Source organism: Fukomys damarensis, unplaced genomic scaffold (assembly GCF_012274545.1).
Source record: "Fukomys damarensis isolate Sample0158 unplaced genomic scaffold, DMR_v1.0_HiC HiC_scaffold_2, whole genome shotgun sequence".
Lineage (NCBI taxonomy): Eukaryota > Metazoa > Chordata > Mammalia > Rodentia > Bathyergidae > Fukomys > Fukomys damarensis.
The window spans coordinates 49,581,405-49,606,501 of record NW_022900914.1 but is presented as its reverse complement, the minus strand read 5'-3'; the positions used below and the strand labels follow the sequence as shown (position 1 = coordinate 49,606,501).

At 38.9% G+C, this 25,097-nt stretch overlaps 1 protein-coding gene across 7 annotated transcripts in view; it reads left to right on the top strand.

The window, feature by feature from the left end:
- The window catches only part of Slc4a5 (solute carrier family 4 member 5), a 109,663-nt gene that overhangs the window by 13,310 nt on the left and 71,256 nt on the right, over window positions 1-25,097 (top strand). For 5 of the 7 annotated variants that reach the window (XM_010631549.3, XM_010631550.3, XM_010631544.3 and 2 more), the window contains 2 exons: window positions 13,879-13,956; window positions 19,031-19,222. In XM_010631549.3, coding sequence (XP_010629851.1) covers window positions 13,879-13,956; window positions 19,031-19,222 — 270 coding nt within the window. Of the gene's footprint in view, window positions 1-1,708; window positions 2,044-4,266; window positions 4,284-13,878; window positions 13,957-19,030; window positions 19,223-25,097 lie in introns of those variants that run through there. The other 2 variants (XM_010631547.3, XM_010631548.3) reach the window with 2 other exon arrangements.

Genomic DNA, 25,097 nt, shown 5'->3' with positions numbered 1-25,097 from the left:
TTGTCCCAGAATCAACTGTATTGATCCATAGCCAAGTTTATGTGTAAGGAGGAAGGGGAGAAGAGATGTGCAGGCTTTCTCTGGGGCATGGTCATGAAAAGGAACCCAGAAGAATCTGGGTCATGGTACAGGCCTGTTGTAGTCTATCAAATTTTCTAAGTACATAGACTGCTTATCCTTTTGTAGAGAAGATGAGTGAGGAGGTAGAGAAGTCTTCCTTTTCCTAACACTTCAGAGGATATAGAAACACTACTTTATAGGGTAAGGTAAAAGGAGATTACCCCCTAACAACCACCAGGTTAATAAGTGCAAATTCTACTATAATGAACACTGTGACCCAGAGAGGTGAAGTGATTTCACGAAGATCGCAGAGCTCTGGGAACAGAATAATGTCCCCCAGTTTCCTAAAGACAAAATTCTGCCATTTACATTGTATTCATAGCATTTATACAAGGTAAATAGCAGGGTAGTAACACATTCTTCTGTGATTTAGGAAGACTTCTCACCTCTTCCTCCATCACCCCCACTGCCTCCATTTTTTCAATTTATGCCTCCACCTCCATCTACACCAGACACTTCTGTCTACACCTGACACTTCCATCTATACCTTGAACCTATCTACATCTCTCATCTCCATTTACACCTCCATCCATGCCTCCATCTACACCTCAAGCCTCCAAGTGAATTCACACATCCATCTATACCTCAACCTCCATCCTTATTTCATACGTCCATCTATACCTTATGGCCACCTACACCTCACACACTTCTATCTACACCCACACCTCCATCTTTACCTCATGCCATCTGCATTTCACACCTCCAGCTACACCTGACTGCTCCTCTACTATCATATTCCTTCTTCTATAACCTTTCCTCTCCACTTATTCAGTCATACTTCCTAGGAGGAGCTGAGTAGCTCATGTACTTGGAAAATTTGGTTGAGTACAATAGGCCTGTGCCATGAACCATTTTCTACTGGGTTTTCTCCTCCTGGGAATTGCATGTCCCAGAAAAGGCCCACACATCCCTCCTCTCTCCTTCTACAATCAACTCCTATGGGTCTATCATTTCCTTCCCCCTCCCCTTTTGTCAGCAGGCAGCCAGAAGCCTCCTTCTTTGGGTGGAAAGGCAGGTAGAAATTACACAGCTACCCACATGGCTCTAGTCTAGACAAGTTTTTAAGGACTTTGAGATCAAAGGTGTGTCCAGTTTTTGGTGTCATTTGAACCCTCCAAAAAGATGAACTTGGGTATTTTGTGAAGATTGGGATAGTGATACCTAAGCATAATTACACAAATGTGTGCAAATACATTGACCATAGTGCTGACTGCCACAGTACCACGCCATGCCTTAGTCTGACAGCTGGATGTTTAGGTACCTGCAGTGTGATAGGTTCCACTGCTGGCATCTCAGCAGTCTTTAAATCTCAGCCACCTAGAGCTAAAGACATTCAAATGAGTTGCAATTTTGAGCCAACTGGGTCAGCCCGGTATGTCACAACAGGTTCTTGGAAATGCTGTTGCTCTCTCTTGATCTTAGTTTTCCCAAACATAAAATCGGCAACCTTGGATTAGAGCTAGATCATCTCCAAGTTTTCTTGTAGCTCTAACATTCTAAGAATTCACCCCCAATCCCTGACCAAAAAAAAAAAAAAAGGTCTGGGATAGAAACCATGCAGTGAGACAAACCAGCATTTCAAAACTCAAGGCTAGAATATACCACTGTCGCAAAAAGATCACCACGTTAAAATCCAAGAAGAAATTTAGAGCCAAGTCATCTGCCTATAATTGTGGCCAGCTCTATTCAGACCACACTCTACTCTGATATATCAGCCGACAAGGCAACTGTCCCTCACCCTGCAGAAGAGTCCCTTCCCCCACCCTAGTCACATGGCTGGCCACTATTGAGCCCCAGAAGTCAATCTCCAGTGCCCCAAATACTGCTCAGCCTGGAAGCCACAGACAGCCCTTCCTGCCACCCAACAGGAACATAACAAGTGGCTCTGGCCTTCCCAGGATTTCCAGCACTAAGAACAGGAAGGTAAGTTTGCAGTTTGAATCTTCAGAGAGAGGGTAGAGAAAGCTATGCAGATAAGAGAAACGTGCTTTCCGGTATGAAGAGTATTTAAGTGTGAGCTCCACACACACTGAGGAGAATACCAGGAAAACTGGATTAATCCTCCAAATGAGCTTTTGTTGTTCACCTTTCCTTTAAAAATTATACTGTATTTGTCACCATGGTGCCACTTGAGTTCACTAGTTTTGGGTGTAAACTCTCAACCCAAAGTAACAGAGATTACAGGAGACTCTTGCATTCTCTGACACCCTGGTGATTAGTTCTATCTTGTCTCATCTGGTAGAACTTAGAATCTTTCTCTTCTAAGCATGTACATTTCTGTTGTGTTTACCAAATTTGGGAGACTGGCTGAAATATTGGCAAAGTATTTGTAAACCATGAGACTTGCCCCTTCCCCAAAGAATTCAGGAAATCAATTGTATCTGTTAATATAATACCTTGGGCTAGAAACAGAATAATAGCAATCTCTTCTTTTTAAAAATCTTTTTATTTTTAGGTTTTGGATATGCTATCATGTCTTGCTACTCCTGTTTTCTTTAGGTATGCCTTGTTTGCTTTTTCCCCCCTCTCCTGGAGCATGCATGGGTGCTTGCTCTACAGGCCTTGAGGTGATGAACAAGCTACCAATTAAAAGGTGGCCATTCCCTGCTTTTTAGTTTAGCTTCCCACACCCCAGCATGATTCCAGCTCATTCTAGTAAATTCAGTTCATGAAAGAATCCCAGGTAAGCCCTTGGGGAAGTCCTTTTCTGCAATACGTTGCACTATGGGGCTTCCTAAACATCATGTTGGCTGACTCAGAACTGTTAGATATAAAGGTCAAAGGGTCTGAGAGACGGGGAAAGGAAAAGCTCCCAAAGGGCTGACACATAAATGAGACTTCTATTTTTTTGTTTTCTTCCAGAAACATGGATCTCTAATCTTGAGGATTTATTACCATATTTTGCCTTTCTTCTCTAATAAACTATTTTGTTCTCTTTGCTTCCAGCATCTAGTGCTAATATCTGGAATCAAATTGATACTCAATAAGGATTTGATGGGTTAAACCAATATGTCCTTATGGGAGGGAATGAGTGCTTAACTTACAGATGATTTCATCACCAAGGTTTTGATGCCAAAACTGTGCTGTGCACCTTCAAGGCTGGCTGTATCAGTACCTTCTTGATGTATTAAACATGAGGTCTGCTTGGGCAGGAAGTCCTGAGTCTGTTTGCCAGGAAGGCACTCTGGTCCCTAACATTAAGTGTTAATTTTGTCAGTAGGATTTTTTTATTCTCATGGGTCCCAGATAGGACTTCAGGGTGGTGGTAAGGATGGTGAGATGGAAGGAGTCTTTGAATGGTTCAGGACAGAAGAGGATTTTGTCTGACCCCTTACCATACAGCCATGCTCAAGACCAAGACAATCTATAATCTAAAGATGAACGGAAAAATAATGGTGAGTTAGTTGGGCAGCAGAGGGTCTGCCTTTGCAAATTCTTCATTTGCTATGTACCAGGGTGTATTGACACAATTGCTTTGGCAACGTCTTTTAGTGGATGATTATATCTGCTAGTCCTTTTGGATGCAAGTAACTCAAGTCAACTGAAGCTAGGTGAAGAGAAAAGAGGGCTTTATTACAAGGCCATTGAGAGATCTTGTGTGCAGGAATTCAGCTAGACCTCAGGAATGTCTGGAACCCAGAAGTGGATGGTTATGAGAAACCTATATCAGACTTTTCTATGTCTCCCATCTTTACTTCTCTTTTCTCTCTTCTCTCCCTGTCTCCTCTCTTTCCTGTCCTTCCTTCCTTCTCATCCTTATTTTCTTAAGTTTGGGAATCAGAAAGTATCCGATTTGAAACCTGGCTCTACCATGGCTGATTCTGTAACCCAGGGCAAACTACTTAACTCTTTGTGTCTCCATTTTTTTCTCTGTAAACAACATTGGAAATTATGTGCCTCACTGAGTTATAGTGAAGATTAAATGAGATTATGAAAGCAAAATATTCAATGTTCAATTAGTATACATTATATGAAATTCTAGACACAGAAATTCAGGGACTCTTTTGCAGGCAGTGCAGCTGCTGAGCAGAGAGGTAGCTAATGCAAACACTCTCCACATGCCCAGCACTCAGCTTCAGATGGATGGCCTCCTTCAAAGAGGAGCATGAGTTCTCCTCCTTCAGCATATTCCTGGGAGGGAGCTTCCCTCCAGCTGTGAGAAGGTAGGGGCCAACTCAGAGGTGAGCTGTGTGGGGCAATGGTCTCAGCTAGGCCAGAACTGGGATGAGTGCATCTACCTGGATATTAGCTATATTACGTCGTACTTCCAAAGTTTTGTGAAGTTCTCATCCCTATTTGTGTCTGGATTATCATTTTGTATTCCCTTCTGTTTGTTTTCTAAACTGAGAATCCATAGTACTCCTAATATGAAATAACACATTTTTAAAACATGCTGGAAACAATTTCGTCTGTGTAAGTCAGGCACTCTTTATTGCAACATTAGAAAGTCAACTCAAATTTGAGAAAAAGTAAATTTAACAGCTCAACACAATAGAGAAGACCAGTTTAGAATTACCTGACTCAGAGAGTCTCTGTGTGACCAGTATGCTATTTCTCTTCTTGAATGCTTCTCTTCATGTGACAGGCACAATAGCAACTCCCAAGCTTAGCAGCTTAGCAATGCCAGAGTGAACGGTGTTTTGGGACAGACCCAGTGGAAATATCCTGAGGAGAATTCTGTCTGGCCCAGCTTTGAACATGGGATCTCTGTGGCTGGGTATGGGGAGTGTTTGCTTCGGCTTTCCTGCTTGGGTTTGGAGGACAGAAGTGGAGGTGCTTCTATATGAGAAAGCGTATCTGTGACTCAGCTTTTCTGTATTCTTCATAGTACACTGGGGGAGGAAGAGATCAACTTTCAAAATACCACCAACTGACCCAATTGAATAGAAAATATAAATTGGGAGTTATTTCCTTAAAACAGCAGTTTTAGCCAGGTGATAGTTTTAGCCTCTGGGAAGCTGAGGCAGAAGAACTCAAAGTTTGAGCCCAACCTGGGCAATTCAGCAACTTAGCAAGACCTGTCTTCAAAATTAAAAATGAAAGGGGGAGGGTGGGTTCAATGTGAAGGTCCTAGGAACAATCTGTATATCACACACACACACACACACACACACACACACACCCACCATATATATATATATATACCAGGGATCAAACTCGGTACCATGTGCTTGTGAAGCACAATGGCAGAGCCATTGAGCTAAATCCCTGGCCCCACAAAAACATATTTTTAAAAATTAAATTAAATAGAATTAAATTTAAACCCAGGAGTTTGTAAGTACAATCCCTGGATTAGCAGCCACTGTATCAGCTAGGAAATGTAAATTCCAAGGCCCCACCCCAGATCTTCTGAATCCAAAACTGGAGCATGACAGTTATCTTTTTCTTTTTTGGGGGTGCTGAAGACCACTTGCTAGGCCAGTGTTCTACCACTGAGCTACATCGCTAGTCCCAGTAATCTTCACTTTAATAAGCCCTCAAGTGACTCAATGCACACTTAAGTTTGAAAACCACTGTTTTATAGAGTTCTTTGTTTTATAGTTCTATGTTTTTAAAACATATTTTTCTTGGAACAAATAGATTTAACCTTGAATTTTCAGGTATATAATTATCATATAAAGTGGAAACACATGTCATTAAGTTATGTGGCTTCAATTGTCTAAAATAAATGTAACATATAAAACATCATGCAGGAAGGACAGGGATTTAGCTCAGCAGTTCGGTGGCCTGCCTTGCAAGCGCAAGGACCTGAGTTCAATCCCTGGTGCCAAAAAGAAAAAACAAACATCATGCAGGAATATGATAAAAAGCAATGGAACACTATTCTGGCTTCCCCTACAACCTATAGTTCCACTTCCCAAAGATAACAACTAGAAATTCTTTTAGGTTTTTCTGTAGGTTACCTGTACTTTGATGATGATGATGATGATAGTTATAGTTTATCTATCTATGCAAAATATCAAAGATTATAGCTAAGACATCACCATTAAATCTTATGCCTCCCCAGAAATAACTTGAAATTAGTGTGTATAGTTCCTCTGGATGACTTTATGCTTTTAATTACTTATAAACGTAGCAATAAGAAGTATTGCTAGTATTTTAAAGTTAGTCTATACAATAGTATTTTGTTTATAACTTTTTATAACTTGCTTATTTTTACTCATTATGCCTTTGAGATTTATACATATCGACACATAAAAATCTCCTTCATTCATTTTAAAAAAGTAACATAAAACTGGCCAACAGTTGAAATGTATAAGGTAGATGTTTCCTCCTGTAACATGAAACCCAAGATAAGCAGTCCAGAGCTCAATTATGGTTTCAGGATCTCATACTTGTTCTTTCCTGATTTGTGCCTTTGGCCTTCATACTGATCCAATTATCATTGTAAAATGGCTGTTGTATTTCAAAATGTTGTTTCCAAGGTCTGTGCAGAAAAAGGCAGTAATCATGTAAAGGATAAACTGCATTTCTGCTGTTTGTCACTTACCCGAAAATAAGCTTTTATAAAAGCTCTACCTAATGGACTTCCATTTAAATCTCCTTGGCTAGAACAGGATCACATGGCAGCTCCTAAGGTCACTGACTGACCAAGGGGAATCGGATTTCCATGAATGGTTTGTACAGATCACAGTTCATACCTCTCTAGGGTTGGAAAGGTAACCTGCAGTAATCAAAGCCTTCTGTCTCTATTTAAACAAAATGGGGTTCTGTGCACAGGCATGAAAAAGAGGGAATGAATGTTGGACTGTGTAGTAAATACTTCTAGATGACCACCATAGCCCATTCCCATTTCCCTTTACTAACAGAACAGTCTTATTTGCACTATTACCATGTGCTTTCTCAGAGTTCTTTGTCATATTACTCAAGTGTAGTTGAGTAACAAAAGTTAATCACAGTAGTTTAAACGAGAACATGGTTTCATTATTCCCCATAAGAAAATGCTTGAGTATAGGCCACCTAGCACTGTTAGCGTGAACACATTAAGGATTTAAGCTCTTTCAGCCCCTTGTATCCATAGTTAGCATGTGATCGTCAACCTTGTGATAATAAGATTGCTGTTACACTGCCAGACATCATATCTATGCTCCGGGGGTAGGGTTCCCAGATAAAATATAGATTACACAGTTAAATTCAAATTTCACATATCACTGAATATATTTTGTTAGTATAAATATATCTCTCAAATTGTGTGAGACATAGCTTATATTCAAAATTATTTGTTGTTTATCTAAAATTCAGATCCAAGTGGACAAACTCATATTTCTATTTGCTAACTATGCACTCCATGCCTATGAAGGAAGAAGAAGAAAAAGCAAAGGGGCTGTCTTCTACAGAGGCTTTATTTAGGGAGGGACTCTGTCCCTAGGTTCTTTCTCTGATCTCCTTAGCTAGAAATAGCAGAAGGGCATCTGGGGAAGCGCTTATTTTTAGTTGGCTACAGTTCTGCCCTGAATCAAGTGAGAGCCAAACGATGGTGGCATCAAGGCAGGAAGCTTGTAGCATCCTCCTCAGATGTCTTCTACCTGCTATTTCCCCATCCAGAATAGTTACAGCCGATGGTGAAATACAAAATGTTTAACAACCAGTATAGTATTGACGTTAACCACAGTGAAAAATGCCCACCACTAAAATCAGCCGTAACAGTCACCTTGGTGGATGCCAACCCCGCTAAGATCGTGACCTTATGAAAAAAATATAAGAAAAGGAAAAGGACCAGGGATTTAGCTCAATGGTTCTGCTGCTTGCCTCACAAGTACCAGAGTTCGATCTCTGGTACCAGAAAAAAGAAAAGGAAAAAATGGAAACAAAGTCTTTGTAAATGGGAAAGGGTGGATGGGGTGAAGAGAGGGCAGGGGAATGGGGAAAATATAAGAACCAAGATACATCATGTAAAGGCACAAGATCCCAATAATGAATGTAATTCTATTGTATACCTAAAATGTACCAATAAACAATGGAAAAAAAAAAAAAAGACCAGTCCAGCCGCAGCACTTGAATCCTGGTTCTCTCTGCATGCTCTTTCCTACATACCCTCAGCCCAGTGGAGCCCTGGGGATGGTTGCTTAAAAAACAAAACAAAACAAAACAAAAACCCTGTTTATCCATGTTTTAACACTTCATAATGATGAGCTGGAATCGATTTTTTAAAAATTCCTTTTTCCTGTGCTGTCAGAAACAGACCTTTGCAATAAGAAAATTCAAATCCTTCAGTTCTTGGACATGTTCCTATATTATTTCCTTGGTAATTTCCCTTTTTTTTCAATCTCTCTTTTGGGAACATCTATTACTTATGATGTTTGGGTCTACTGAATTGATCCTTTTACTTTCTTGTCTTGATTTACTCTTCTTTTCATATCTCTTGTTTGTGTTGTCCCTGACATATTCCTTCAATTTCATGTATTACTAAAATTTTTTTCTTTTAAAATTAACTTTGACAGTTTTATTATTTTTACACTAAAATAGCATTTTTTTATTAACCTTATGGCTCAGAGCTATAGTTATAAAAACAGATTATCTCAGGCCAGGGATTTAGCTCAGTGGTTCAATGGCCTGCCTCACAAGATCAAGGACCTGAGTTTGATCCCCGGTACAAAAAAAAAAAACTAAAAACAAACAAAACATTATCTGGGTTTGCATCTCTGCTTCTCCACTTGGACAGTAATTAATCTCTCTGTGCCTCAGTTTCCTCTTTGAAATGTGAATAATAAGGAAAAGGATGTAGCTCAGTGGTAGAGCACTTGATTAGCATTTGTGAGGCTGTGAATTCTATTTTTATCACTATAAAAAACAAACAAAATTAATAATAATATTATTTATCTCAGTTTTTTTTTTCCAGTACCAGAGATCAAACTTAGGACCTTGTGCTTGCCAAGCAGGCGTGGTACCACCACTAAGCTACATCCCCTGTCCTCTCAAGCATTATTGAGAAGATTTCAATTAAGCTATACATGTAAACTACTTAAAATAGTGCCTGGCACATAATAATAGTACCAATTATTGTTTAAGTTTTAACATTTATTTGCATAAAGTTTTTCATGTTATTCTTTCATAATTTTTCACTATTATATTTTTAGTTAAGTCCCTTTTTCATTTCTAAAGTTGTTTGTGAATATTCTTTTCTTCTTGAATATCCCCACGCTCCCACTCCATCGGGTTGTAGGGAGTGAGCCTAGGGCCTTTATGCAGAGCTATATCCCCAGGGCTTTTTATTTTTACTAATTTATTAATTTATTTATATACCTGGGATTGACCTTGGGACCTTGCACTTGCAAGGCAGGTGGGGGAACCACTGAGCTAAATTCCTGGCCAAAAGCCTTTTTATTTTTTATTTTCAGACAGAGTCTCTCTATGTCACTAAGTTACCCAGTCTAGGCTTGAATCTGTGACTCTCGTTCTTCAGCCTTCCAGGTTGCTGGAATTATGGGCATGGACCACCACACCTATCTTCTTGATTAATCGTATATAGTTTGCCTTTTTATTAATCTTTCCAAATAATTGCCTTTAAATTTGTTAATCATCTTTATGCTTAATTGTTTTATTTCATTTTTTCCTGTTTTTTATCTTTTATATTTACATTGTCCCACTTTCTTAGAGTTTTATTTCTTGTTCTTTTATTGCCTCTCTAGTTGAATGATATCACATTTATTTCTCTCCTCCCCCTCCTTCCTTATAATTTAAATTTTTTTCTTTTTATTGAGTTTATTGGTATAATCTAGGTATACAATACAGTTACATTCATTATTGGGATCCTGTACCTTTACATGATAGGTCTTGATTCTCATTTTTTCCCCTTGTCCCTGCCATCCCTTCACCCCCTCTTCCCCTCCCCATTTACAAACACTTTATTTCCATTTTTTCAATTTCTCATATTTTTTTCCTCTCCCTTATTACCTTTCCCCCACCCTTCCCACTTTCCCTACACCTTTAGCCCTTTACTTCCTATTTCACACTATTAAGTATCTCATTAGGATCCTGTGTACTATTAAAGTTTTTCACACCAGAGAAACTATTTGGTATTTCAGTTAAAGAAATCTCTGTATGAACATTAAAAATAGGGAATCCTAAAATAAAACTAAAAAGGAAAGTAAAAGAGAAAAGCAATGATGTAACATTAAAATAATCCTTAATTCTAAAGATGAAAATGGTCCCTGAACACATTTAAATTGCTCCTTTACAAGGTAGGGGGTATCACATTCCCCAAGTTTAAATTATACTACAAAGCCACTGTGATATAAACAGCATGGTACTGGCAAAGAAACAGACCTGAGATTAGTGGAACAGATTAGAAGAAGTTGAAACAACTCCAGACAAACTCAACTACCTTATCTTCAAAAAAGGAGCCAAACACCCTCTCCAGAGGAAAGATAGCCTATTTACGGAATGTGCTTTAAAAACTGGGTTTATATTTATATAAAAAGACCAATAATAGCAATATGTTCTGCATCAATAGCAGCAACAGCTTTTCCAAGTTCTGCAGTCATCTGAACAAAATTATAGACATTCAGCACATTCCATTAAAAAAAAAACAAAAAAACAAAGAAAAGAATAATATCCAGAAAACAGCAAAGTTCTGTTGCCGTTGTGGTACCTGACACCATTTTTTTTTATTAGCATCTTAATCATCATCTGGAAAGAGAGCACTCTAGAGTAACATCATTAAAAATAGCTCTGTTAAAGCATGGTCACTACTATGTGTCATAAAGCAGGTACAAGATATTTTACATTCACAGAGGTATGATACAGTACCGTCCTACATCAATACTACTAGAATCAGTTTTGGTTTGAAATTTGTTTTGTCTGCAAATAAGATTGCTACCCCTGCTTTTTTCTGGGCTCCTGTCACATGGAGAATTGTTTTCCATCCTTTCACTTTCAGTCTATGGGCTTCTTTTTGCACTAGGTGTGTTTCTTGTATACAACATATTGTTGGATTTTGCTTCTAACTCCATTTTGCCAGTGTATTTCTCTTCATTGGTGAGTTGAGACCCTTAATACTGATGGTTATAACTGATATGTACTGACTTATTATTGTCATGTTGTTGGTCTTTTGTTGACTTTTTTTACTTTTTCATCTTCTCCTTTTAGTTTCTTGCCTTGCCTATTTTATTTGCTCTGTTGGGTCTCATGGTGTTGTTGCCTTCATTGTCTTTTTCTAGGATCTTGTTTAGAATTGCTTGTAGTGCTGGTTTGGTATTCATGTAGTTTCTCAGGTGTTCTTTGTCGTGGAAGTATCTTATTTCCCCATCCATTTTGAAAGAGAGCTTTGCAGGATACATCAGTCTAGATTTGAGGTTGTTCTCTTTCAGTACTTGAAATATCTCACTCCAGGCTCTCCTTGACCTAAGGGTTTGTGTTGAAAAGTCTGCTGTGATTCTGATGGGCTTTCCTTTGCATGTAATTTGTTTCTTTTCTTTTACTGCTTGTAGTATTTTGTTCTTCTGTTGGGTTTCTGGGATCTTGATTTTTATATGTCTAGGTGTAGATTTGTTTTTATTGTGGCTAGTTGTGGTCCTATATGCCTCAGTTATCTGAATGTCAAATTCTTCCCCTCTGTTTGGGAAGTTTTCAGTCATTAATTCTGTGAACAGCTTTTTAAAGTCATTTTTATTTTCTCCTGCTACTTCTTGGATTCCTATCAGTCTTACGTTATTCTTTGCATCGTCTAGGAGTTGTTGGATTGATTTCTCATGATCCCCTACTGTTTTTAAGAGATCTCTCTTTTCATGGTCACTGAAATCTTATCTTCTATATCTGAGAGTCTATCTTCGCATTCTTTTATTCTGTTGCATACACTTTCAATGGAGTGTTTAATCTCCTGGATATCTGAATCTGTTTTATGGATTCCATTTCTCTCCTGTGTTGGGCATTGATTGTTTCCATTTCTTTCTTATGCTGGGCTTTCATGGCTTCTATCATAGTCCTGAGCTCATCTATTTTTTTGTCAGTTTCTGCTCTAGAGTCTCGAATCACGACTTTCATTTTGCTCACTATCTCTATGGTTATCTGGGAAATTATTTCTGTTTTGAATTTTTCTAGAGCCTGATTGATCTGTTTTGTTACTTCCTGTGTTATGGGTTCAGGGTGTCATGCTGGTTCACTATCAGACTTTTCATCCTCTTTTGCCCTACTGTTTGCCATTGGTGAACTGGAAGTCTGTCTTTGTGTTTTGCTTAAGTGTTTTCTCATTTTTATTTTTGCTGTCAGGCTGTCCTTGGTTTAATCTCTGGGTTATCACCCAAATCTTCCTGAAATAGTTGCGCCCTAGCTTCTGGGTCTCTAACGACCCACAGACATTCTCATCTTCATAACATCAGAGAAAACAGCTCATCAAATCAACCACAATCCTTTTTCCCAGTGGATACAATCAGCAACACATTATGATCAAGCACAACTTGGAAACTGACCACCTGTAGTGACCACCTGTAGTCACTAGTCTATCACCCTTAAACCATTTGAATTAAATTGAAATCAAGAAGCAGTCCAGAACATGTCTGCAGTGAACAAACTTTTCAATATAATATATTTGCCATTTAATGGCTCAGACAAAGCTAGGATGCAAGACCCCTGATCTCGGTTAGCTGATGGCTGAACCCCATGATGCAGACTGACCTCGGGCTGCAAGGCCCAGATTGAGTTCTCCAACCTTCTGAATGGTTGAACTCCACAACGTTCTATTACAGGTTTCCCACACCCTTTCTTTAAAGATGTTCAAAGTTGGGAACTCAGAAAAATACCCTTTAGGACCACATGTGCCTCTGCAGAGTGGGTCCAAAGACTGGCACAGTCAGGAGGTCTGAGAGTGTGTAGTGTGTGTGTGTGTGTGTGTGTGTGTAAGGGGAGTTATGGGGGTTCGCTACCTTTCTGGTGCTGGAACGATGATGGCTCCAGGCAGGAGATGGCATGGCTCTCCTTCCTTATAATTTTGAATGAAGCAATTGAATTTATGTATTTTAATAAATATATTTTGTGTCTAATCTACAGTAGAGAAAGATGAAAATAAAAACATTACATAGTTACAACTTTTAGCTAGCAATTTACCAGCAAGGAAAGTGGTACACAGTTCTTTTCTGCCTGGATCTTTTTTCAAAGTTGTTTTTCCCATAAGAAAGAAAAAGATAAAGGGATATTGAGTGCCTACCAGACAGGCCAGTTTGAAAATCTAACAATTAGCAAATTTTCAATACTCCATTGATCACAAAATGATTAAACTATATAAAAATGAAACCTACCATCTTATTACAAATATGCTTCACCCAGCACCACATGCATCAAAATGGAAAGAAAAAAATTGTATTAACTCACCTAAGAGAAAAGCCACTACCTACCTATTAAAACCATAACTATCCTTTCCTTTTTCCTTATTCTAAATATGCAGTATTCCACATATTTCAATATGTAGTGGCTGCAAATATTGTGTTTCAAATAGTTTATTATTTCCATTGTAGTTTCCTACCAAACTGATGATTAAAAATGATTTTCAAGGCCAGTGAAAACATAAATTTACTGAGCCTTTTTGTACCATACAGGGTATGCTCTTTGTCAATGTTCCATTCATATTTGAAAAGATACATGTTCTGTATTTGTTAGAAATATATATATGTTATATTTCATATATATTTTAGATTCTTCTTTTGCCTTATTTTTTTCATGTGTATTAAAGTCTTCTACTATAAATATGGATTTGATAATTTTTTCTTGAAATCCTGCCCTTTTTCATTGCATACATCTGAAACTGTGTTCATCTTTTCTTTGTAGTCATGAAGGTGAAAGAGGAGAAGGTTGGTGTAGCAAAGGTGGGCCCCACAAAGTACAGAAGAAGATGCCTGGATCAAGGTAAAGACATTTTGAGAACTTGATGTAAATCCAAGGTGGGCCTGAGAATTCTTGGGTGTTGGTCTTTCTAACAGCACATCTAGCTAGAGACTAGAGCTGGCCTCTTTCCATGACTCGCCACAGACCAGCATTCACCATGTCTTAAAAGTATAATGGCATGGGTCCATGTCTCACAAAGTCAAACAATGAAGTTGAAGTCAAAGGAGTTAGACAGGAAGAATGTTCATTAGAAAGAGAGAAATAGCTCCTAATAATTAGGAGGGGACCTGAAGTGAGTGGTCACTGGGACTCTTTGTCTAGGAGTTTTTATACCAAAAAATGACCAGGGCTCACACCACTCCAAGTCAAACTAAGGTCAACATGTAGGACTAAAACAAGGTCACTTAAACTAAAAATAGGCTGAGGAGTCGAGGCACGTAGCAAGCATGGGTCTACAGGTGCCTCTATCTTACTTAAATGGTTTATTAAAAGAGCAAAGTGAGAAGGAAAAAACATTTTCCAGATAGATAGGAGCAGAAGTTGTCATAGTGGTCATCCATCACCTTGCTTGTTACCTCACTTGTTACATCCCTGGACTAAATTGTTTATCTGGTTCTTATTAATTCTTGACTTCAGTCTCCTGCTTAACTGACCAAGGTGTGGTCATTCGGATTCTGCCTTGGGCCCAGTGCTTCCTTAGCTTCCCGCCATTGTCTACTTAACTTGCCTGTCTATAATAAAAGGACCATAGGATTGGACAGAGAGCAGGAAAAAGGCATTTGGATTTGTGTAGATTAGGGTATGGCTTTCCCAACACAAACTCACTTAACTTTACCAGATCTATAAACCATGATTAATACCAAATATCAACACATTGTAGATTCTGAAAATGGCAGCTTGGAACCAGTGCAAGAAGGCAACAAGGAAGATTTTTGTTTTCTCCAAATAGTGACTCAGAGGCTCTCGAGTCCTTTTCAGATGAAACTGATTTATTTTTTTATGATGGTGCAAAAGCAGAGATATTCAGCAGAAAGAATGGTTGGAATTTTGATCTTTCCTGATCTAACAATACATTGTAAAATATTCTCTTGTGTTGCTGGGCAGCACCAGAGTTACAGCTTCATGTCTGCCAGGTAATCACTGATGCTCTCTAGGTAGAATGTTCAGAAGATTTGGCATATTAAATACTTTTTCAACTTCAGATATTTTCAACTTGCATTGGGTTTATCTACATATAACCCCATCATATATTGGGAGCACTGTTATTCTACAAAGCAGCAGGCACAAGACTTGACAAGAGGCAACCAGATGACTTTCTGCCCCATCACTTGGAGGCAAGTACCTTACTCTCTAGCTAGATGCTTGTTGAGCTGCAGACCATTTGGGGCCACTCTGCATCTGTTGATGAATCAATGGCAATGCAGCAAGGAGTTCATGAGACAGTTCGGCAATGTTTCTGAGCCAAACTGTACAAGATGCTCACAGTGAGAGAAGAGATCTAGCAGAGCCAGGAAGGAGAATGTGTACCTGGGGGAGGACAAGCCCTCCCCCTAGAGTTCACCAGCTAAATAGTTATGCCCTGATGATTATGATAGGAGCAGGAAAGTTAGATCTGAAACAGAAAGTAAAATATTTCCTTGTATTTTTTTTTCTCAGTACCAGGGATTGAACTCAGAACCTTGCACTTGTGATACAGGTGTGGTACTCCTGAGCTAAATCCCTGGCCCTTGTGCACTTTAATATATATATATCCTTGTGATTATAAGTTTCATAATCATGTTCCTAAACATGAGTTCATTCTATCATCTCAAAAACCTTGCCAAGCCAATAAAGACTTTTATGTAAAGAGCTTCAAAGTCATCATTCCCACCCTTACAACAAATACAAAGCTCAACAAACTGAAAAATCAATAACTTTTCTAAGATACATCAAAGAATTAAGGCCATAGGGGCAAAAACACCACGTGTAATCAGAGATACAGGCAAATATAGAGAGTACAGATCAGCTTATTTGAAGCAGAAGCTGCTGGAGCCAGTAGTACCAGCCAGTAGCTGGTAAGAATACTTACAAAGTAACTTCCACAAATTGCTGAAGGCGAATGTGGAGTAGATGAGAATTTAAAACTCTTACAGGCCCATTCTAATGAGAATTTTACTTCTAGTTCTTTTAATAAAGAATAGTGGAAATTCTTCTTATGTTTGACCAGGAAGAGGGGAGAAGTAATCATTTGAAATATTCCCAGAGCATTATTCACAACAAAGATCTACCTAACAAGAAAAAACAAAAACAAAAAATAAAAAAACAAACAACAACAACAACAAAAACTTCACTACAGCTTAATACAACCTGGTGGAAAAGAAGCTCCCAGCCCCAGCTCTCTCTAACCTTCATATTTCAATTAGGTGAGGATAAAACTCTTTTGAAAGTCGTAGGCCATATGTACAGCCTTGCTAAAAGATTGAAACCTAATCATAGGACTGTAGAATGCTCCTCTCCCCCCACTTTGCCACCACTTTAACAGGGATTCTATATAGTAACAGTGGATTACAGCTGAAAGAACTATAAAGCTATGACTCTATTTGAGAAGTTTCTAGGAAATAGGAAAATAACACAAGATATGATAACATGGACTCTAGAGTGAGTTGAAGCCTCTTACACTGTTATGGCAAATTGTAAACACAGCCTAACCCTTAGCCAAAGAATCATAAAAGTTCATGTGAAAGGCCTACCAACCTCAGTTCTACTTATACCAGCAATATCTTTGATTTATATATTTTTTTTGGTATTGAGGCTATAACTTGAATTGTCCATATGATGAATATTAAATCAAGTGGCACTGGAACTTGACCTTATTTTTTAAAAGTGTATCTAGATATAATCCTTACATTTATCACAATAATAAATTTAAAATGGATGTTAAGCCTAAAATGCAAAATCATAAAACTTGTAGAAGTTTGTTTGTTGTGATGGGGTTTTCCTTTGTAGGTCAGGCTGGCCCTGAACTAACTATGTAGCCCAGATTTGGGATTTTGGAATTTTTGAGGGCAGGTTCTGGGGTCTTAATATTATTATTATTATTATTATTATTATTATTATTATTATTATTTCTTATCTCTGCTTCCAGGTAGTAAGCCTTAGCACAAAGGTGGGGGTTGGTCCTGGTGTGTTGCCCAGGTTCAGGTGAATGGAGGAGACCGGTCCTTCAGTCCCAGTTGTACTATCTATATTAGTTGGACTCCAGACCATGTGTGTCATGCTCTGGCAGAGCATTTGTCTTCATTTTGCTCATGTCCAGAAACTTTGCAGGAGACTGAGATTAGGGCAACAGACTAACCTATCAGAGGAAATTTCATAGCAGCCCAACATTCAGGAAGTTGCATGGGTACTATTGGGGGCTTTTAGCTAGCTCTACATTGAAACTAAGAGCAAATAACACAGCAGAATTATTTTTTAAAAGTTTTGAGTTTTGGCAGAAAGAAAATTCCTGGTATAGTTGAGGCCTGCAAAGATGGAGCAGAGGAGAACTTCACTGATGAAAAGTTTAGTATTAAAAAGTAGCTAAGTACTTTGGAACATGACAATAAGAAAAATGGCCTAAGGGGATGTGAAGAACTATCCTTTGAAATCTCAAAAATCACAAAAATGACAAACTTCGCTCTGAGAAAAGAACCCCAGATCCTAGGGGGGGAACTTAGAGAATGGGAATTGATTCTGCAGGATTCAGCTTACTGTGCTTAGCCATCTGGGCACTTGGCTGATTCTGCCTCTCAGCAGTGAGCAAAATGCAAAAGGGTTTAGCTTGGCTACTGCTCAAGCTTGTGGCAAACCCTGGTATGGTTCTGGTTTTACCTGCATGCAAAATATGAGAATTGTGGGGTCAGGGAGACTTCCACCCAGATTTTAGAAGTGTATCAGGTAGTGTATCCCTGAGAGAGTAGGGCACAAAACTGAGAGTAAAGCCAAAAGTGCAGTGGAGACCTCAGGATGTCGGAAAAACCAGGAATGTTGACCATCTGAGGAAATCTGCAAGAAGTGGGAAAAAGCCAGCCCAAGAGAGAAGTTATGAGGTCTGCAACCAATCGTGATGTCATAGGGATGGGGGTGCCCAAGCCTCTTGGAGTTTGTGTCTCACTATTGATTGCCCCAGGTACTGGGCATGTAACTGCAAGATTTAATGTTTTCATTGTTGGTGGTTCTCATTGCTTTCTATCACCCTATTCTTCCCTTTTGAAATGAAAATGTTTACCCTGTGTTTTTGTATGTCAGCAGTGTTTAACATTGTTTTTAACTTTATGGGGCTCACAGCGAAGAGTTTGCCTTAATTTCAGAGGAGACTTTGGACTTGGACTTTTCAGCAATTCTAAAACTGTTATAATTTTGGCAACTGTTAGAGATCAAAGAACTGCATTTTGCATACAAGGATACCCATGAGTCTTTGGAAGGCCAGGGGCAGAATGTTATGGTTTATATTTAGATATACCTCCAAAGCCTCATATGCTCATAGGTGGGGCTTTGGAGAGGTGATTGGATCATGTAGGTGTGTTACTTATCAGTGGATTAGACCATGGATGTGATTATAGTTAAATTTATAGTTAAATGTGATGCTAGTAGGTGAAGCCTAGTTGGAGGAGGTGGACTACTAAAGGCATGGCCTGGAAGGGTGTATTTCCTTCCCTTCTCCCTTGAGATGTCTCTCCCTCCCTCCCTCCCTCCCTCTTTTCTTCCTGCTGCCATGCCCTGAGCTGTTTCTCCTCTACCATGTCCCTCTACCATGCTGCCTTGCCTTGGAGCCAGATGACTATGGACTGAAAACTCTACAAACTGTGAGCAGAAATAAATCTTTTCTTCTTGCAGTTGTGGTGTTAGGTTTTTTGTCTCAGCAATGAGAAAGTAACTAAGACAATTTCCCTTCCAGCAACTACTGTGGTTCAGAAATGGAATTCTGTCAAACGCAAGCCTCTGTACTTCGGCCTGGTCCAGGCACCTCATGTCTTATATTTTGCTTCTGTGGCTCCATCTCTTTGTTGGTGGATATTACAAAGAAATGCTAATGTTTAGTAACTCTGCTTCCCCCCTCTTTGTGCTCTGTCTACAGACTGCCCTTCCATCCATATCGGGCTTCCAGTCCCCAGTTATACTCAAAGAAAAAGTGACCAGAAGGGACATCTCTCAGGCCTGCAAAAAGTCCACTGGGGCCTTCAGCCAGACAAGGCACCACAGGAACCGAGCAGCCCAGGGAGAGGAACAAGCAGCAGGGACAGGAGCATGGATGTTATCAGCAGGACTCGTAAGTTCCTTGAGGAGCATATTCTGAGGAGCCAGTCTGCTGGTGGGTCTAGCTAGGCAGGGATGGCAGGGCAGGGGACTCTCTGGAGAATGTGGATGATGCCCCTCTCCTCTGCCACCACTACTGATCAGCCTCTCTACTCTTTGGAGACTTAGAGTCCAGCCTGAATCCTTTGTCTCTCTCTGATGGCTTTGAGACCTCCCCTCTGGCCCACTCTGTGTGGATTTTAAGGTTTAATTCTCAGAATTATTTCCTCTTTCTAAATTCCTAGGGGCTACATGGTTGTTGCCCTAAGAACCAACAACAAATGTGTATTTGCCATGAGGTGTTGTGCTCAGTAAACGGAATTGCTTATTGCATATCTGTACCTTCTCTCTTTCCTTGAGCTTACAGGAAGGGGACATAAGGTCTAGTCACCCTTCATGGCAGGGGCCCTTCAGAATATTTTCCCCAAGACAACAGAGCTCCCCAGCCCTTGCTCCGCTCCTGGAGAAATTACTTGTACACTAATTAAGTGTCAATAATTTCCTCCATCCTGTGTAAAGAAAATTATCAGTCTTAAGATGAATAAATATGCACAAGGCTTTGGGTTAAATCCCCAGCACTGGAGAAAAAAAAAAAAGAATAAAAATGACTAGAATCCCTAGAGAACAGCTATGATACTTTATTTTTCTAGGCTTTAGTAATATTTCTGAGGGCATAATTCCACTCTCAGTGTACTTTAAATTTGCCAAAAATAGTGCTTAATTGATTTATATTATATATTTCTACTGTCTTGAGCCTGACAAAAATAGTTTATTTTACTATTAACACCTTTAAAATAGTGTCAGGTCAGTGACTACATCTTATCATCCCAATAGGAAACCAGATGAAAACCTCCTAAAGGTCATCAGGGCCACCCCTTTCCCTGCAGAGCCATGTACAACCCCCTCATTGGCATGAAGTCTACCAGGGACTGTGGTGTTTCCAAAATAAATATGTCTCTGTGGGAGATAGAATAATAGGGAATCCTTTTCAGGAGCCTGGTGTAGGAGGCGAGCTCTGATTAAAACATACACATATACATATGCCAACATGCACCTGTATTCATATGTGAAAACACACTCTGTCTCCACCCCCCACACACCCAGAAAAAAGAAAGCAAGCCTGGTGGAAGACCTGCTCCCCATATGAGTTCTGGATGCCTCACACTTGCTGACATGGCTCACCCTATTGCCCCTCTGACGTTCAGGGATAAAGTTGCCCATTGAAATTCAAGTGTGCTAGATTCCTTCTGAACCAAAGAGGAAAGCACATTAATTAGAGCTGATCCTCTCTGCTCCGAGGGCTTGGCAGAGGTGACATGACACATTCCAGAAGTGGTTATATACAGTGGATTTTTTTATTGCTTTGGTGGTTTTTAGTTCCCTTGAAGGAACACTGTTCTAAGAAAACAATCAAAGGAGAGAGAATGTAAGCTCTTTTGAAATATTTGTACTGGGGTACTGTGTTAGTCAGCTTTCTTGTTGCTGAGAGAGTATACCCAACATTGACAACTTGAAGGAGGAGAGGTTTGGTTTGCTCATGGTTTCAGTCCATGATCAATTGAATTGAGGACAGAGACATCGTGGTAGAAGGCGCAGTGGAGCAAAGCTTCTTACCTCATGGTGGTCAGAGAAAGTGCAGAGAAGGACAGGTGAGGGACTAGACATAGACCCCAAATCTCTGCCCATGTGATCTACCCAAACACACCTAGGACTGTGCTTCACCTATCTCCAGGAGTGGATTCCAAAGCCAATCAAGTTGAAACTCCAAACTAACTGCCACAGGAATGTTGTTTTCATGGCCTGCACACATATGTGTGTCACTGACTTGTCCCTGGCATGGCTATGGCCAGGAAAAGCCTAGGAGGACAGGAAATTTCAGGCCATGTCTACCAATCTGGAGTAAAGTAAGGACCTCTTTTAAAGGGGAAACAAATTCTTATTGTCCCCTAAAAATGCACACTTATTTGTAGCCCCAGGGAACCATGTATCCTAGTTTGAGGAAAAAGAAATTTTTTTAACTAATAGAGTTTTTACTCCATAAAAGCATCTTCCATTTATGAATTGTCACCAAAGCAAAGTCTTACCTTTATATTTAATAAGAGAAATCTTTTTAAGATTATCATCAAAATAGAACCACAAAATTTAAAGATTCAAGTAGAACTGACCTACCCCCGAGAATACCCCCCACAACCCAGTTCCAAACATGTTGGTTTCAGGGAGCCACAAAGCCTTCTAACAAAGTCAACAGCTGCAGTGATCTTTCTGTGGTCCATGGGGACTGATTTGGCTCTCTTCATCCTCCATGAGATGGTAGGAGATTCCACCCTCAGCTATTTACTTCTAACAAGTAGCACAGGTGTCAGATGTTGGTGCAGGTATAAACTCCAATCCTTCCATATCATGTAGCCATTGCCCCATTGAAGGGAAAATAAGACAGTGCCAAATAATTGCACTTGCAGTTTCTGGGCAATTACCTGGCTCCCCAACCCACCCACTCCCACATTTTTTGTTTCTAACCAGATGTGTTTTTCCTCTCTGATCTTTTCTACTAATTCATCCGGACAGTCTGAGCAAGTGGTCTAGCTGTCCTGACTATATCGTTCAAGTGGGAACTCCCACTTCAGGGGAGAGGGGTATCCTGCAGAATGTGGGGATCCAAGCATCAGGCAGCTGTACAGATGAAGGACTGAGAGGAGAATAATGGCAAGGACCCAACAAGACAACGTGTGAGCAGAGGCTTTGTATCTGTGAAAGCACTCTGCCAATGACAGTTTATTATAATTCTATTAACTAAATGTATAGTATCAACAATGATAACTAGGAAGTTGAAGCAAGTGGCAGTTAACTTTCTTTTATTCCTTTCAGAGAGACCCACAAGGGCATCTTTAATACACCACTGTGCCTTGTTACTCAACTGCTTTGAAACCCATCTAATTTGGTACTTAACACATTTTGATTCCAAAGTTTTGTCACAAGTACTCATCATTTGTTTGATTCTGGACACACAAGCTAGAACTTCGCAGTTTTAATTGCCTTGTGATTTCCTACCCTTTCCAACCAAAACAACACATATGGTATTCATCACTTTTGATATTTGTTGCATCTTCCAGAACTAATTCATGATGAGTACCCAAGTGGATCGTTGTATGCCCTAGGGTTCCTACCCACCAGGATGGTTTTGAAGTACACAAGCCATCTATCTGACAGGTTAGCTGTGGTCCAGTCTTCCTGGATCACATGACACCTGTGAGTGATAAGTGAAGATTAGCTACAGAGGGTGGCTGGAAAAATTAAAGAAAGGGATATTTATACATTTCTTTTTTCTGGGTGTATTGAGGTATAACTGATAGGTAAAAATTGTGGATATTTAAGGTGCAAAATGTAATGACTTGATGTAAGTCTAAATTGTGAAATTATTGTGATAATCAAGTTAATTAATACACCCATCACCTCACACAGATATCCCGTGTATGTGTGTGTGTGTGTGTGTGTGTGTGTGTGTGTGTGTGGTGAGAACACATTAGATCTCTCAGCAAATTTCACCTGCACAGTGCAGTGTTACCACTCTAGTCATCAGGCTGACATTTTGCTGCGGTTTTGACTTGTAGTTCAGTGATGGTCAGTAATGTTGAGCAGATTTTCGTATACCCATTGGCTGTTTGTATGACTTTTGGGGGGAAAAAAAGTCTATTAAGGTTCTTTGCCCATTTTTTATTTTAAGACAGTGTCTCACTATGTAGTTGAGATTGACCTGGAACTCACTATGTAGTCCAGGCTGGTCTCGAACTCACAGTGATCCTCCTGCCTCAGCCTCCTGAGTGCTGGGATTATAGGCATGTGCCACCACACCCAGATCTTTGCCCATTTTAAAATCAGTTTATTTGTGGTTTTACTATTAAGTTGTATGAATCCCTTACATATTTTGGATATTAACCACATATTATATATATGGTTTACAATTATTTTCTCTTATCCTGTAGGAAATATTTTGTTGATTGTTACCTTTTCTGGGTAAAATATTTTTAATTTGATGCAGTCCTTCTTATTTATTTTTCCTTTGGTGCTTGTGCTTTTCATGTAATATTCAAAAAAAATTGCTAGAACTAATGTCAAGGAACTTTTTTCCTGGTTACTTTTTAGTTTTATGGCTTTGAGTCTTACAATTAAGTCTTTAACCCATGTTGAATTAATTTTTGTGAGTGGTATAAACAAGATGTCCAACTTCATTTTTTCTTTTATGAAAAAATAAGACAAAATTTCATAACAAAATAATAAGGACAACAATAGTTAAAACACTGTTTATTGTTATCTTCAAAGTACTCAGAGTACAAGACATGGATGAGAAGATTCTCTTTTATAAAGAATAAACAAACAGATATTAGCACAAATTTTCCATTTCAATGAACTAAGAGAAACTAGTAGTGTAAATGAAATAGATTAGAATATCTTTGGGGAGCCACTTGAATCTCTCTTCACTTCTTACCTATCTTGCATTTTGCCCCTTAAATTCGCATATGTATTTTTCTCATATATGAATAACTGATTTTTAAGCTTATGTGTCTAACTTAACATTATGTTCTCAAGTTACATCCATTTACTTACAAATTCCTCGAGCTTATCTTTCTTTATGGCAGAGTAGTGTGCCATTGTATATAAATACCACATTTTCTTTATCCATTCATCTATTTATGGATATTAATACTGTTTCCAAGATCTGGTTATTAAAAATTGTGCTGCAATAGATAAGAGTATACATATATCCCCAGAATATGATAATTTTGACTTTTCTGGGGAAGGTGCTTAGAAGGGGAATAGCTGGGTGAGATGGAATTTCTGTTTTTAGTTTTTTTGAGGAATCTCCATATTGACTTCCATAGCAGTTGTACCAGTTTACATTCCCAACAATGTAGAAGAGTTGTATTTTCTCCACATCCTCGCCAGCATTTATTATTAGAATTCTTTAAGATAGGCATTTTTTTCTGGGGTAAGATGATCTCTCAAAGTAGTTTTAATTTGAAATTTCTTGAATGGCCAGCAAGTGATGTTGAACACTTTTAAAATGTATTAATTGGACATGTGTACTTCTTCTGAGAAGTGCCTTTTCATTTTGGTTGCCTAGTTTTTGATTCTATGTTTTATTTGGGGGAGTTTAATTTTTTTTTTTATGTATTCTAGATGTTAGTCCTCTGTCCACGGAATAGCTAGCAAAAAATTTTCCCATTCTGTTGGTTGTCTCTTCATTTTGCTGGTTTTTTCCTTTGCTGTGTTGTTTCATTTAATATGATTCCATTTGTTGATTCTCAATATTAATTTTGCCACTGGTGTTCTATTCAAAAAGTCCTTGCCTACATCTATGTCTTCAAGAGTTCTACCTATTTTATCTTCCAGCAGGTTGTGTTTCTATTTTACCATTTAGATCTTTGATTCATTTTCGTTTTAGTTTAGTATATGATGAGATACATGAGTCTAGACTCAAACTTCTGCATGTAGATACCCGGGTTCTCCAGCACCATTTATTGAAGAGGCTATCTTTCCTCCAGTGTATGTTTTTGGTCCCTTTGTCAAAGATTAAATAGCTGTATGTGCCTGGGGTACTTCTGCTTTTTCTATTCTGTTCCACTGATCCATGTGCCTGTTTTGTGTCAGTAGCATGGGATTTTAATCACTGTAAGCTTTATAGTGTAACTTGAAGTCTGGAATTGTGATACCACCTGCCTTTCTTTTGTTATCCAGGATCATGTTTGCTATTCTGTATCTCTTCTTGTTCCACATTAATTTTAGGATTTGTTTTTAGATCTGTGAGAAATGCCATCAGTATTTTGATTGGGATTGCATTAAATCCATATATA